Below are 17,115 nucleotides of genomic sequence, written 5' to 3' on the forward strand. Positions count from 1 at the left end.
CTGTTTGGGCAGGAAGTTGAGACAGTGTTCACATACCCCTGTATGAGGAGAGGAGCATAAAAATTCATGGGATGTTAACCCATTAACATCTCAGACTGAATGGCTCCTTGTTTCTTTGTCTTTGAGCTTCTACCATGTCTGTGGCACATTAAGACAGTACTTCACATTGCCTGAATGCAACCTACCTCTGCTTGTCTGCTGAAGCCCTTGTTCATGCTCCCACCTCTGGGGTTGATTATGGCTGCACGCTCCTAACTGCACTCCCATCTTTCTCTGTCCGTAGACTTGACACTGACCCAATTGACAGTCCAAACGCTCCTCTTGAAACTCGACTCCTAAGTCGACTTTGCTCATTACCCCTATTTCCACTGACGTACATTTGCTCCTGTTTGAGTAATGCCTTGATTTTCACACTCTTAGCCTTGTTTTCCAATTCATTCATATTCTTCCCTCACACTATAACGAAGTTGAGATTGGAACGCCAGTTGCAGGTGTGAGCTATGAGGAAACAGTGGCTACTGTGGAACTTTGACAGTTATAACAGTTCGACCTCCACTCTTAAAAATTCCTGCTGTTCCTGGAAGGGTTGTGAAAACTTTCAAGCACCAAAATGGTGTCATAGAGGGAAAACAATTGGGAAGCACTGTCTTGCAACTTTCCAAATTCTTTGTTGCAATTCTGGCCTTTTTGTGTATCCCCAAGTTTAATTGCATCAGCACTCGCAGCTGTTTCTTCACCTTATGAAGTCTGAACCTTTGGCATTCTCTCCTGAAAGCTGTCTGGCAGTCAGCCCACCTTCTCTCCTGGCAACAAGTGTTAAAACAGCCTTTTGCAAAAAATTTTAGTCATTTGGTGTAGTAAGTTGTTGGATATTTTTAGGATTTAATTTTCATGCTCTTGTGAAGAGTCTTCGGTGTTTTATTGGTTAAAGCAAAGTTTGTTTATAATGCTATAGCTCATATTCTCAAATTAAGAGAAGAGCTTATGTTCTTGAATTTATCTAACAGTGTGAAATTAGTGACCTATTGAATGTTGCTTAGTTGGCAAGAGAGCTGCAGATTCTCAATCACTCTTGCATTTGGAGTTCTCTCTTCCCTCTTAACCTTTCCTCATCTGTTAATAACATAAGCCTTCTGATAATTCAGCATTTGAAAAATGAAAATTTTGCAGTGCGGTATTAAAACAATGTAATTTGAGAAGAATAGTTCTGAAGACGGGTCACTGGACCTGAAATGTTAAATCTGCTTTTGTTCCATAGATGCTGTCAGATCTGCTGAATTTTTCCAGCTATTTCTGTGAATGTAATTTGGGATTTTTGTTTCAAGCACAGTCACATTGTTTACTGCCACCCACTCTGACCTCAGTTGATTAATAAATGCATTTTTATGATAGTTATGATTCAATTTCAGATTTTAACACAGCTATTTAAATTTAGATTCTAGGTACTAAATTCTAGTTGCCATGTTAAAATGTTGATTTTTGCTGTTATTATCATCTGTATACCTTGTGCAAATTAACTTGGCTTTCACTTTCAATTGATATGTTATCTATACTTAAATGATCAAGTTGTATTCTCAACAAAAGTAATTCTAATATTTGGGGATCCTTAACTGACACGACTGTATTGTAGGGAAATGCATACCTTGCTCACACCACTGTTGGTTGTCTGTCATGCAGGTTCTCAAATGGGCCTGAGGCCATCATTTTTGTACCTGAAAAGTGTTCAGTCAAAGTTATTGTGGAATGGCAAAAAGGATCTTGAAATCAGCAGGTGATGCAGGCTTACTTAACACAGTGTGGAGCTGGAGGAACACAGCAGGCCAGGCAGCATCAAAGGAGCAGGGAAGATGATGTTTTGGGTTAGGCCCCCTTCTTCGGAAATGGGGGAGGGGGATAGGAGCTCAGAAATAGAGGAGGGGTGGGTCTGGAGAAGGGAGGTGCGATGGTGATAGGTGAGTGCAGGTAGGGAGTAGTGGGGATTGGTCAGTGAGGTGGGAGGAATGGATAGTTGGGAGAGAAGATGGACAGGTTGTGTCAGGTCAAGGAGGCGGGGATGAGAAGGGAGGGTTGGTCGTGGGATGAGACCAGGGATTGGTCGGGGTGGGGGTGGGTGGGGGGGGGGGAGGAGGGAGGGAGGGGGAGGGAGAGAGAGAGAAACTGGTAAAGTCCACATTTTAGGCCATTGGGCTGTAGGCTCCAAAGGCAGAATAGGAGGTGCTGCTCCTCCAGTTTCCAGATGGCGTCACTGTGACACTGGAGGAGGTCCAGGATGGAGATGTCGTCCAGGGAGTGGGAGGGGGGTGTTGAAATGGTTTGCAACCGGAAGGTATTGTCTTTAGTCGCAAACAGAGCACAGGTGCTTGACAAATTGGCCTCCAGCCTCCGTTTGGTCTCATCAGTGTAGAGGAGGCCACATCGCGAGCACTGGTTGCAATAGATCACGTTGACGGATGTGCAGGTGAACCTCTGACTGATGTGAAAGGTTTGTGCTTTGAGTGGAGGTGCAGGGGTGGATTTTACCAGTTTCAAAATTTCCCCGCCCCTGGCCTCATCCCCACCACTCCCTGCCTGCACTGGCCTATCACTGTTTCTTCCCCCTCTCAGTTTATTTCTGAGCTCTCTTCCCGCTCCTCCATTTCTGAAGAGGAGTCCTGGTCTGAAACGTCAGCTTTCGTGTTCCTCTTGATGTTGCCTGGCCTGCTGTGTTCCTCCAGCTTCACACTGTTAACTCTGACTCCAGCATCGGCAGTTCTTACTATTTCTAGATGAGGCAGGCTGTTTTGTGATGCGGCTAGGCATTAAGCTTTGCAAGTGTTATTTTCCACAAATGGCATGTTTCCCTGCTACAAGTCTATCTACCACAAAGTTGAATAATGCTGTCTACAAATTTTGGTGTTGGCACAATCCCAGACATGTAGGTCCTGTGTTACAGCGATTAGCTTGTTGAATCGATCAGCATCTTCCTTTGGTTGGTTGCAATGGGTAGCATATGGATCATTCTCAAGGACATGCTTGCAAAACCCAAACACCCTCTATACTAAGCACTGCAGCAATTCAAGATAGCAGCTCAACACCATTATCTGCAGGGCATTTGGGGTGGGCACAAAATGCTGGCCTAGCCAGCAATGCACACATGCCTTGAATATTTTTGATGTTTACGGTTAAATCTGATTATGCAACTAAGGAACATTTGTTGAACAGTGCACTAGTAGTTAGACTAACAACTAATTTATCTGTTGAACATATAACAACTCATTTACACCTGTTGTAGCAGCATATATACATTTGCAGCCACCTGTTCTCTGCCACCTGAAGAGAGACATTCAAAACTGTGTGTACTACTTCTGAATTGCTAAAAGCTTGGGAGTCGTTATTCCCTATTGCTTTATCCATGGCCATGTTTTGCAAACCAAGTCAGTGCTATCATCTCCTGTAGTTTAAATTGCTACTGTTTGAAATTTGCCAGTCTTGGTTTTGTGCTGATAGTGCAAGATGAAAACCTTCTTAAGCATGAGATAGTAGTGTTAGGTTTGTCTTCTGGAGACCCTCACGGACTTGATGCAATAACAAGACACTGACCTGGTTCCAAAAACCCAATCCTTTATTATTAAGCAAGTACAAGCTGTGGAGGATCACTGTACTCAACCCGGCGCAGAGCGCTGAGTTCCGTAAGCGATTCTCCCAGAACAGCGGACAGTCCCCGCTTTTTATATTCTTATTTTGGCTGATACATAAAACAGTTAACTACATTTGGAACTGAAAGAGAACAGGATACAGCATTGATTGTTCACTAAGTGACTGATAATGACAGGATGAGACTTAAGTCGACGAAGTGACAGAATACGATTTCCAGTCGCCGATGTGTCTGGCTTCAATAAAGGTCACTGACCTGGCCACTTCAGTAGAAACAGAAGTTTCACCCCTTTACAGAATTATAGAAGTCTCACACCTTTACAGATGTTTTCCACCCAATCTTATTCGGGCAGGAAGTTTAAGACAACTTCCACATACCCCTATGTGAGAAGATAAGGAGCATAAAAATTAATGGGATGTTATCATCTCAAATGGAACTGCAGATGCTGGATCAGATTTCAGAGGAATCTTCAGATTTCTGAAGAACGCTCTAGGCCCGAAATGTCTTTCCTGCTCGTCTGATGCTGCTTGGCCTGCTGTGTTCAACCAGACGTATGTTTTGTTTTCTTCATGAACATGTTTCATTTCAGAAATGATGCAGGTCTACAATTTAAGATATTTGACACAGGAAGCAACGGAGGCATGAGGAAAACAGTTTTTTAATGCAGTGGGCATTTGGGATCTGGATTGCATAGCTTGCGTGCAGTTGGGGTATATTCACTTGAAGTATTAAGAAGCAATTCAGTTACTATCCCTAAAGAAAGGGGAGAGGTGTTGAGAATGATTCTAAGGTAATTGCTCCTCCACGATGAGCAAAATGGCTGTCTCTTAAGCTTTACAAATTGTACAATTCAGAGTTCTCAAATTCTAAAATTGTAGTTTAAAACTCTGCTGTGCTGTCCTGTCTTTCTGATAAATTCACATTTTCAATTCAAGGCAATTTATTGAACATGTATCCTATAGTTATACAGAATCAAAATTGCTTGATTATGAAAGTTTGAATATACAAGTTTGTCCTTTTTAAATAGCTTTTTAAAAATGTGTTTATGCAGGTCCATTTACAGATGTTGTGACTACAAATCTCAAATTGAAAAACCCAGCAGATAGGAAAGTATGCTTCAAAGTGAAGACTACAGCACCACGTCGGTACTGTGTTCGACCTAATAGTGGGATTATTGACCCTGGAACAACGGTTACTGTTTCTGGTAAGAATGATGGGAAAGTTAGGTGGTATTCAAATAAAGCTGAGACCATGTGATTATTTTTAATGTTTCACTGAAAACAAATTTTCATTGGAATTAGTTGGAAATGTATTGTTGATTTTGCATATACAAAATAATGAGTCCATTTTTGATTAATTTTGCGTGCACGCAACCACATGCTTGTAATTTAAGATTCTTGTGTGCTGAGTGCCGCAGTGTTTATAAATAAATGTATGACTATATTCCTCTGACTTCAGTCAAACTGTAAGTAGTACTGAGCACTGTACTAAAATAGCAAGTATCTGACTTTTAATAATTTCGCAGATAGGTTTTAATCATAGTAGCCAGAGATCATCTAACTTTTTGCTAGTAGTTTGACTTGGATATTTTTAACTTGACTCTAAGTAATTACAGCCTTGGTGTACCCAAGTATCTGCTACCTTTGTCCGTTTGGATTGTGGTGGCTGTGTTTCTTGGATGGTGCTGCTTAAGGAATCTTGGTGTTACCTGCAGTGCATCTTGTAGATGGTACACGCTGCTACCGTTGAGTGTTGGTGATGGAGGGAGTGGATGTTTGTGGATATGGTGCCAATAAAGTAGACTGCTTCATCCTGGATATTGTCAAACTTGTGTTGAAGCTGAACTCGTCCAGGCAATTGAGTATTCCATCACATTGCTGGCTTGTGTCTTTATCGGTGATGGAGAGGGGAGTCAGAAGGTTCATTACTTGCTTTGGGATTTCAAGCCTGTGACCTACTCTTGTAGCCACGGTATTTTTATGGCTAGTTCACTTCAGTTTTTGGTCAATGGTGATGTTACTGCAAGATCTACTGATGGCAGACTGATGTCAATGGGCAGTGATTCGCTTGTCTCTGATTAGAGATAGTCATTGCAAAGGATTTGTACTGGAACAGGTTCTGTAGGGGAATGTCAGGTTCTGAAGCACATATCTTCAGTACTATTGCTGGGATGTTGTCAGGACCCGTTGCCTTTTGCAGTATCCGGTCTCAAATCAGCTGAAGACTGGTATTTGTGATGTGGGGGCCACTGGAGGAGGCCAAGATGGATCGTCTGCTTGGCACTTCTGGCTGAAGATTGCTGCGATACTTCAGCCAACCTGTTCAGCCCTTACTCGTTAGACAATCCCTCCATCCTGTGGATCATTCTAGTCAATCTTTTCTAAACTGTCTCCAGTGAAATAATATCTTTCCTTAAATAAAACTGCTTACAATATTCCAGGTGTTATCTTTCCAGCACCTGGTACAGTTGCAGTAAGACGCCCCCTTGAAATAAAGGCCAATGTTCCATCAGCCGTCCTGATTTCCTGCTGTTGGTCCAGAGTCACAAGTAGAGCAGACCAGGCAAAGATGGTAGTTTCTTCCCTAAAGGACATTAATGAACAAGATGGCTTTTTGCTAACAATCAACAATGGTTTTACGGTCATCATGAGGCTTTTAATTCCAGACTTGTATTGAATTAGGGGCGGCATGGTGGCTCAGTGGTTAGCACTGCAGTCTCACAGCGCCAGGGACCCGGGTTCAATTCCAGCCTCTGGCAACTGTCTGTGTGGAGTTTGCACGTTCTCCCCATGTCTGTGTGGGTTTCCTCTGGGTACTTTGGTTTCCTCCCACACTCCAAAGATGTACAGGCTAGGTGGATCGGCCATGCTAAATTGCCCGTAGTGTTCAGGGGTGTGTGGGTTACAGGGGGAGGGCTCTGGGTGGGATGCTTCAAGGGGCGGTGTGGACTTGTTGGGCTGAAGGGCCTGTTTCCACACGGTAGGAAGTCTAATCTAATTCAAATTCCACCATCCACTTGGTTGTGTTTTGAATCTGGTCCCTCGAACCTGGGTTTCTGGATGAATTGTCGTGCAATAACGCCACTGTGTCATTGCCAAGTAACTCCAATAAATTAGTTAAACATGATTTCCCTTTAATATGTACTAAGGTCAACCAGTTGAAAACAGCCTTCATTTTAGGACTGTTAAATTTGGTTATTTAGGTTACTTACTGAAATTGCAAGGTTGTAATCAAAGTTTCTGCACTTTGCAGCTTGAAATTCTTAATTTCCATCTTACAGAACTTGAGAATGAGAGATTTTCTTGATGGAAATCTGGACAATTCAAGTGAAATTGAGGAGTTAGTAGTCACAGTGGCATTCAAGAAATCACTTAGCTCACCAGGTCTATGGTGACTCTCGAAGAGCAGTCAGTTTCACAGCCCTCCTCAATTCTTGTCACCTTTTTGGGTTTATTTTCCTCCAGTGAAGAAACCATTCAGCTTCCTTTTGAAATCAATCATTTTGTTTCTCTCACCTTTAAAGATAGAACCTTGCAGGTCATTATTATTTGTTAAGAACCAAAAGAACGGCGGATGCTGTAAATCAGGAACAAAAACAAAGTTGCTGGAAAAGCTCAGCGGGTCTGGCAGCATCTGTGGAGGAGAAAAAATAAGAGTTAACATTTCGGGTCCGGTCACTGAGGAAGGGTCACCGGATCTGAAACATTAACTCTTATTTTTTCTCCTTCACAGATATTGCCAGACTTGCTGAACTTTTCCATCACATTTGTTTTTGTTACGTCATTATTCCACCCATCCTCTCCACCATCTGCCCTGAAACAATAACACTGTGTCTCTTCATCCTTTCGTGGGATATAAACATTATTGACAAGGCCAGCGTATTTTTCCCACCTCTGCCTTTGAACTGGGTGTCTCGGTAAACCATTTCAGAAGCTGGCTAAGTATCAGTTACATTGCTGTATAGCTGAACCAAGCAAGGTAAATAGATTTCCTTCCCTATAAGACAGTGGATCAAATAGGATTTTATGACAATTGATGTGTTTTCATGTTGAGTATTACTGAGACTTGTTTTCATTTATAAATTTTTAATTAACCAAATTTAGATTCCACCAGCTGCCATAGTGAAATTTGCATCCATATGCCCACAGTGTTAGGTCACTGCACCACCACTGTCTCCCCAAATAAGAATAGTTTTTCTTAAGTCTGAATCAATTTACTCTTTAATCTCCATTATATCCTACTTATCGATTTTGTTTTTTCCCCACTCTATCTGCGATCTTATCATTTCCACTTCTGAGATTTTGTCAACATCCTCTTCTTTTCTAAGCACTAGTAGAATGTATTTAAGTTTAATAACCCTGATCTGTGCATTGAGCGTATGTCACTTTCTTTGCTCATGAACCCAATTGTTTCCCTATCAACACTTTGTTGGGTTTCCTGCTGTACTGTTCTTATTTTCACTCTTTGCCAGCCTAATTTTCCACTTCTGTTTCTCCCCTGTCCACATGTATTTGACCTGACTCTTGCTTGAAGAATTTACCTTAATATGCATCTTAAGCGCTTTTTTGTTTTCGTTCCACCATAATTTTTTTTAAAGTCACCCATGGATTCCTGGCTTTTGTTCCATTTCATTCTTATTGGAATGTATCTGACCTGTACCTTTTTACAAAGATCTCTCATTCTTCTGTTTTAATCTTTCCTATCACTATCTGGTACCAATTTACTCTGGCTAGGTACCCTCTCTTCCCATTAAAGCTCACCTGCTTCTAATTTTCTGCTAAGTATTAAATTTTCCTTCATCTTATCCATTACAAGCCTAAACCTCTGCAATGATCTTCTTTGCTTTAGTCTTTTCCCCACAGACATTTGGTATACATGGAGTGGATGGAGAGTTGTGTGAAGTTTGTCCCTTAGCAATTATTACCATTGCCCTCTGCTTTCTGTTGCCGATGCTGATATGTGCTATAACTTCTGATCCACTCCCTTTCTCCTGCTGAATGTTTTGCACCCCCTCTGTGATGTCCTTTGTCCAAGCCCACCAGGGTGACAACACATTGAGATACTCAGGTGGTAACAGAAGTATCTGTCTGTCTGCCTGACTAGAATTTTCTGTAAATATTTAAATATTTAATTTTTACGCTTTGCTGTTCTTTCCTCGCTCATTTGTGCCATCGTATAGGTTGCACCTCTTGAAGGTATTGATATGTCCAGCAATAGCGAGTTTTGAGGAGATTTGTAGCTCAGGTTGAGGTTCTGGATGTGAGTTTGCTTGCTGAGCTGGAAGGTTCGTTTTCAGACATTTCGTCACCATTCTAGGTAACATCATCAGTGAGCCTCCGATGAAGCGCTGGTGTTATGTCCCACTTTTTATTTATCTGTTTAGGTTTCCTCTGGTTGGTGATGTCGTTTCCTGCATTGGTGCTGTCATTTCCTGTTCTTTTTCTCAGGGGATGGTAGATTGGCTCCAAATCAGTGTGTTTGTTGATGGAGTTCCGGTTGGAATGCCATGCTTCTCGGAATTCTCGTGCGTGTCTCTGTTTGGCTTGTCCTAGGATGGATGTGTTGTCCCAATCAAAGTGGTGTCCTTCCTCATCCGCAGATGGACACCACTTTGATTGGGACAACACCTTCATCCTAGGACAAGCCAAACAGAGATACGCACGAGAATTCCAAGAAGCATGGCATTCCAACCAGAACTCCATCAACAAACACATTGATTTGGAGCCAATCTACCATCCCCTGAGAAAAAGAACAGGAAATGACAGCACCAATGCAGGAAATGTTGTCACCAACCCGAGGAAACCTAAACAGATAAATAGAAAGCGGGACATAACACCAGCGCTTCATCGGAGGCTCACTGATGTTACCTAGAATGGTGATGAAACGTCTGAAAATGAACCTTCCAGCTCAGCAAGCAAACTCGCATCCAGATGTTCAACAATCCTGAAATACCCCCCTTTTACAGCATTAACCATCTCCAAGACAGCCAGGGATGGGCCATAAATGCTGGCCAGCCAGTGATAGTAATGTTTCATGAACAAATTTAAAAAGTAACTTACAATGGTGAATATCTGAGAATAAACCACACTCTGGAGACGCCATACTTTCTTCTTCCTACCTTCTGAGGTGCCATCCATCTCCCAATCTGTGGGGTGACTGCCTGTTGGAATACGATCAAAACATGCAGCCTCCCTGATGCACAGTGACTTGACAGACCTTGAGCTCAAAGTTTCTGATCTGGAGCAGGAGAACCTTTTCAACTTGTCTAGCTTCCAAAGATGCTTGATGCATGATGTTTCCACATGGTATACCAAGTACGCATAGTAGGTCTGAGATGCTAGCCCATGACCTAAAAGAATCTTTATTCCCTTGTTTTCATTAAGGTAGTTATAGATTTTAACTTATAGTTTCATTTAATACTTTTAGACCTTTGTGTTAATACTGTTGTTAATAATTTACTTAACTTTGCTTGTACCGATGGTGCTTTGTTTTCACCGTGATCTCTGTTTTGTCTGCAAATCTCATCAGCTATTCTTTCCTCAGCTCAGCTGTCTAAATAACTTGCTGACCTCGAGGCCACCTGGTTATTCTTTTTTGTCTGTATTAATTCTTTCAATACATTTGCTACCAATTGACTACTTGTTTTCATCTGCAAGTCTCTGACACTGTTCCCTTCAGCTTGTGCTCTGTCTGTTAGTTTATTGCAAATATGTTGATTAACTGTGGCATCGCTAATGGAAATATAAATGGTTTGTAAATCTCACCTTGTCTCCCACACGATATTTTGTTCTATCTGAATTTCATGCAGCCTTCTGATAATTTTAGATTTATGTTTCTTCTTTTCTTGCACTTTGTTTTCCACAGTCCATAAAACAGAGGAAGGCTGAAGCACATGAGATGTGTACATTTAGCCATGGAGAGTAGAACCTAATACTGCAGGAAGAATGGATTTCTGTCTTGGGTTGAAATTGTTAATTTGGAACAGTTAATTTTGCATTGCCTTTGCTAGATGTAGTTGTATCATAAATACTTAACACTAATGTGGTTGCTACAGATGAATGAGATTTCTTCAACCGGATGTAAATAGACACAATCTCTTAGAGATGACTGATATGTAAATTCTCTTGGGATTGGCTGTTATGATTTAGTGCTTACCCAGGAAATCCATAGCTTAGCATTTCAGCTGGGTATGTAAAACTAATATTGCATACAGAATTTGCAAAGCTACACTAAGATATGAGTCAGTCGTTTTTTTTATCCTCTGTGTATATTGACAGCTATTTATTAAAGTAATACTCAATGAGACTCAGTTGACGTAGATAGAACGCTCCTAACATTTTCCTTAACATTCACTTAATTGTGCTCGAAAATATGATTTATAATTAATTTTTCGGAAAGTACTGATCAACAAGTGAACTTAGTTTTATTCCCTCAATAGCTGCTGCAGTAGTATTTTTTGATGACATTGAAATTGAGACACTTCAGAAATACTTCAGCGTGATTTAACTGCAGGTTTGTTTTCGGACCTTCCTTTTATCCTCCTCATGAACCTGCAACCCTGGCTCACCTGAGGGCAACTCATTATTGTGCAATAAGGTAACAGCTCTGAGAAAATTATTTTTGAAGCTACATCAGCTCATTCCTGTCTGGACATATAATGATATTGCATGCCTTTGCACAAAGGAGAGGTTTAGCATGATGCCTCAGTGGGGGCGAACCTGTCATCAACTCTGTGTAGTTATACCTAAATGCTCATTGTTGCCAGCATTCTCAGAATGCTGCATGTAGGAGTTGGCATGTCATGTTGCGACTGTACAGGGGATGGTTGAGACCTCTTTTAGGATACTGCGTACAATTCCGTTTGCCGTTACTTGAAAGAGTGCAGAAGATGTTGCCAAGACTGGAGAATTATAGAGAGAGGCTGAATAGGCTCGGTTTTTATCCCTGGAGCTTCGGAAGCTGAGGGGTGTCCTTAGAGGTTGAAAAAAATACATGAGGCATGTGTGGTAAATAGCCAAGGTCTCTTTCCTAGGGTGGGGCAGTCCAAAACTAGAGGTTGAATGTGAGTGGGGAAAGATTTAAAAAGGACATGAAGGATAACACTTTCATATGGCGGGTGGTGCATAAATAGGATGAGCTGTCAGAGGAAGCGGTCAGTGGTGGATACAGTGACAACACTTAAAAGATGTATGGATGGATATATGAATAGGAAGAGTTTAGAGAGATATGGGCCAACTGCTGTAAAATGGGACTGGATCAGATTGCAATGTCTGGTTGGCACAAACAAGTTGTACCATAGGGTCTGTTTCCATGCTGTATGACTCCATCACTGATTCTTTTTGTTGCTGAACCTCTTGAGATTTGTGTGCAACAGCAGCCTCTGGAAGTAGAGGCCGTGCACAGCAAAACAATTGACCTGCACAGATCTCTGGAAGCATTGATAACTTGTACCTATAGCTATCATACGGTAACCTACGTTCTGGTGTTAAGACAAGTGCCTGTTGTCTTTGAGAACCAGTAGTAGTTTATCCTCACCCAATACTGTTCATGCTTAATCTAGAAAGATAGCCTTTTATGCTTAATAAAGAAAGGGTGACTCTGGATGCTCTTGTGGTACAACAGTAATGTCCTCACCTTTCAGCCAGGAGGCTTGGGTTCAAATCCCACCTACTGGAATGTATGTCACAACATGTCAGAACAGGTTGATTAAAATAACTACAAAGCATTATGCTGTGGTGCATCGTCAGTGGTCTTGATATTTTGATAAGTTTTCAGTGACGTCTTGATTTTTCTTTGTTACACTACTACTCCCAAGAGCTGTTTGATGCATTAGTATTAATTTAAAAAGAGTAGAAAGGAGGATTAATGGTGATACCCTATCTCAAACACAACAATGTTGATGTTGCAATGTAGAGTTCTTAGTACTACATTCCTTGGGCCCCGATTCTTTTCCTTCCATGGGATATGGCCTTCAAACACACTGCTGTGGAGCTGGAGTCATGTTAAGGCCATACTTGGTAAGGCTGGCAGATTTGTATCCCAAAAGGACTTCTGAACCTGATGATGGGTTTTTATGACAATTGGTCGCCATTATGTTAGCTGTTGATTTGAGATTTCTAATAGGGTACAAGTTAAGGGTATGACGAAAGGTTCTGCATTTGCTGGATGAGTGCAGCTCGGCAGTACTGGCGCTCAACACTGTCCAGGACAAGTAGACTGTTTAAATTGGCAACAAATGGTGGAAGTGGTATGCGCCCTCTATAAAATGTACTGCAGAAGCTCAACTCGCCAAGGCTCCTGCGACAGCGCTTTCCATACTGTGATTGCTGTCACCTTCAAGGACAAAGGCAGCAGTATGAGAAAGCTTGCTGATTGCTCTCCAACCTGTACACCATTCTGACTTGGAACTATATCCACAATTCTGGACTCCCTCTCCTTCAGAGCACTGTGGGTCTATTTGCAACATTCAAGGAGTAACCACCTTCTGAGGTTATGAGGGATGGGCAAAACTCTCTGGCCTAGCCAGCAATGTCCACATCCCATTTAATAATACAGGAAAAGACTTGGAAGATTTCAGATTCTGGAGCTGTATTACCTGTCCTATGTGACTTTTTGTTGTCAGAGTTGTTGTAAAGCAGAGTGATGTTGAGTAAAACAGAATGCTGTTTTACATGATCTGTAAGTTAGAGGAGGCAGTGACCAAACTTTGAAGTCCTGTTTCTTGTTGCCAAAATAAAAAGTCTAATTTCAGCATTGAAAGTAATCCCAAGTGGAATTGAGGCTGACCACTAATGCAAGTTATGAGCAAATAGCAGATAAATTACTGTTTCACCTTATGAATATGATGTCAGTAAGAGTTCCTGGATCAAGAGGGTGGTGAAAAGAATTGGAAATTGCTGCTGCATTTAGGGAATCTGGAGGGTACATTTGGATGAATAAATGTAGGTAGCTGCACTCACTCATCATCATCTTGTGATTCCCCACTGCCACAAAGCATCTATTTATTATTACTGTGTGTTTAGTATCCATTAATTAGACCTTAGGAAATAGGAACGGGAGTAGGCCATTTGGCCCCTTGTGCCTGCTGCACCATTCAATGGGCCTATGGCTGATTCAGCACTACTTGCATTCACTTTTCTGTCCTTTCCCCTTAACCCTTCAGTCCCCTACCAATCAAGAATATGCCTTTCTCGGCCTCAAATATACATGAGGATGCTGCCCCAAATGCACTCTGTGGCACGGAGTTCCAGAAACACTCGATCCTCTTGAGACAAGAAATTCATCCTCATCTCTTTCTTAAAGTTACTCCCTTTTATTCTGAGACTATACCTATGACTCTCCCATAAGGTGAAGCATTCTCCCAGCAATTAAGTTGTCGGGCCCCTTAAGAATCCTATATGTTTCAATGAGATCCCTTCTCATTCTTTTAAATTCCAGTGTACTTAACCTTTGCTTATAACCTGTGTTTAACCTTTGCACGTACTAAGGATCAACCTTGTGAGCCTTCTCTGAACTGCATCCAATGAAATTATCCCTTCTTTAAATAAAGGAAACCAAACTGCTCATAGTACTCCAGATGTGGTCTCATTAGATTTGAACTAAGATTTCACTCCTTTTACATAAATAAGACCCAATGTTGCATTAGCTTTCCTGTTTACCTGCTAGGCCTGTGTGCTAGCTTTTTGTGTTTCATGTGCAAGTACCTCCAAGTCCCTTTATGTTGCAGCTTTTTGCAGTTTTTCTCCAATTAAATAGTACTCTGCTGTTTTATTCTCCCTTCCAAAATGAACAAGTCCACATTTTCCCACATTTTCCCACATTATATCCATTTGTCAACGTTTTGCCTCCTTGCAAAACCTGTCAATATCCCTCTATAAACTATGTTCGACTCGTCTGCAGATTTGGCTACATTTGCTTCCTTCCTTCCTTCTGTCCTTCAAGTCTTTACAATATTTATTAAACAGTTGCAGTCCCAGCACTGATCCATGTGGGATCCCATTGGTCACAGGTCCCCACTTGCCTTTTGCTGCCCAGTATCCAATTCTCTATCTATGCCTGCATACTACCTCCCACTTAATCTTTTGTGAGGTACCTTGTCACCTTCTGAAAGTCTAATGCAACAATCTACTGGAGCAGCATCCCCTTCAACATCATTCACCTCAATCCATACATATTTTATCTGGCCTTGTTGCCGTTTTCTTTTTCCTGTAAGAGACACTGCAGTTGTAGTTTACATGTATATTAATATTTTGGGCAGTAACTTGACAGGGAAGGAATAATTTTGCCAGCCATCTCATGTTGGATGGACCATCAAAAGACATGAGAGGTAATTAGTTGCGCTATAGGTGGTTTTGCAGGGTGCCAAAGATTGATCTTTGTTAATTTCTGATCACTTAAGACATTTTTTATCTGTTAACAAATTTGTTTTTGTTGACCGACACCATTGAACCTAATTAAAACCCATGGTTTTTGGTGTCATATATTAACATGGATAGAGGATTCACTAACTTATAGAAGATAGTGAGTTGGTATAAAAGGATTTTAAGATGGCAAACTATAACCAGTGGAGTGCTGGGACCACAATTGCTTATAATATGTATTAAGAACTTAGGTAAAGAAAGTCAATGTATTTTTGTCAAGTTGGCACATACCAAAAATAGGTGGGAAGGAGAGTGACACAGAGTCTACAGAGTTTAAGGGAGCAGTCAGAAATTTGGCTGAAATTTGGAATACAGGTGAGGGAAAATATGAAATTACACACTAGGGCAGAACAGAGGAGCTCAATATTGTTTAAATAGAGAGCCTGCAGATTGCTAAATCCAGTCATAGTCATACAGCATGGAATCAGATGCTTTGGTCAATTTCATCCACGCCAACCAAACATCCCAATCCCATTTTGGCTGATGTCCGACCTTCCTATTCATATACTCGTACAGATGCCTTTTAAATGTTGTAGTTGTACCTGCCTCCCCTACTTCCTCTGCTTGCTCTTTCCATGTACCCACCATCCTCTGTGTGAAATGTTAATCCTCAGGTTCTTTTTAAATCTCTGCTCTCAGCTTAAGCCTATGCCCTCTAGTTTTGTATTCACCCACCCTGGGAAAAAGACCACACCTGTTTACCTTATCTGTGCCCTCTGTAACCCTTATAAACCTCTGTAAGGTCACACTGCAGCCTCTGATGCTCCGGTGGCGGGGGGGAGACTATTTAGCCTCTGCATAACTCAAGCCCTTCAGTTGCAGCAACATCCTTGTCAATCTTTTGTGCACCTGCTCAAGTTTAACAATGCCCTCCCTATTGAAAGGCAACCAGAATTGCACACGCTATTCTAAAAGTGTCCCCACCCATGTCCTGTACAGCCTCAAGATAGCATCCAGACTCTTGGTCTCATTGCTCTGACCAACAAAGGCAACTGTGCCAAATGCCACCTGCGACTCCACTTTCCAGGAACTATGCACCTGTGTCTCTAGGTCTGTCTGTTTACGCACAGGGATTTGAGAGTTTTTGTACGTAATTTACTAAAATCTCTCCTACAAGTTCAGGTCGGGAAGGCAATGAAAATATTGGCCTTTATTTCAAAGGGAATGAACTATTAAAAATAGGTATTGCTAAAACTATGCAGAACAATCGTGTCTTGGTAATGAAGATAATGAGATATTTAAAAGTGAATGAAACAGAAACTGAAAATATAATTCAAATCAAAATACGTGGCTATTCAATTGGCACGTTTTGTGGTAGAAAACAAGATAATGGTTTTAGCTGAAGAAACGAACACTGAAGTCATGAAAATTCCACTTGAGAAAATGAGTCCGAGCAAGGAAAGAATAAGAACGACATAGATTAGAAGTAGCAACTTGATGTATTTATAACTTAATAGAAGTCAAGACCATACCAGGTTGAGGCCAGAGGAATCTTGAACTGTAAAGGTGTGTCTGCATAGCAAGAGGACCAGTGGCAGATTAATCTGGAAAGTGTATGTGTAACCACGACAAAGGCCCACAGCATTCTTTGTTTAGTGATCAATTTAGGGTTATAGTTCTGGATGATTTAGGAACCTGATCGCTCAGTGGGGTGTAAAAACCTTAAGGTTTAAATGCTCTGCAGGCAGCTGTATCACATCAATGAAATAAATTTGTCATTCAAGTTTGGGTATTTAGTCTGTATTTCATATTATAATGTTCATGGTATTTGAGTCTTTTAGTGATTTAGAAGTAGTATGGTCTCAAAATTAGTCAAACAAGATATTTGAATGGCTGCATAAAAGGAGTCAACCATAAGCTGGTTGAATAGAGAATGTCATATCCTGGATAGTTCATATTTTAACTTCAAGTAAAAATGTCAGCAAGTTGGTGTGGAATTCATTTGATGTTGAAATGTGAGATCCATAATCAGAAGTTTGAGCTATTTATGCTTTCACTGTATTCCATATGTTTCACTAGTGGTGAAATACAGCAGCCTGTGAATGGAAGCAAATAATTGTG

General features: G+C 41.2%; 1 protein-coding gene across 1 annotated transcript in view; it reads left to right on the plus strand.

The window, feature by feature from the left end:
• vapal (VAMP (vesicle-associated membrane protein)-associated protein A, like) overlaps positions 1-17,115 on the plus strand; it is a 75,995-nt gene that overhangs the window by 32,364 nt on the left and 26,516 nt on the right. Inside the window, exon 2 of the mRNA XM_048529200.2 lies at positions 4,686-4,838. Within this exon, the coding sequence (XP_048385157.1) occupies positions 4,686-4,838 (153 nt within the window). The remainder of the gene's footprint in view (positions 1-4,685; positions 4,839-17,115) is intronic.

Source organism: Stegostoma tigrinum, chromosome 5 (genome assembly GCF_030684315.1).
Source record: "Stegostoma tigrinum isolate sSteTig4 chromosome 5, sSteTig4.hap1, whole genome shotgun sequence".
NCBI lineage: Eukaryota > Metazoa > Chordata > Chondrichthyes > Orectolobiformes > Stegostomatidae > Stegostoma > Stegostoma tigrinum.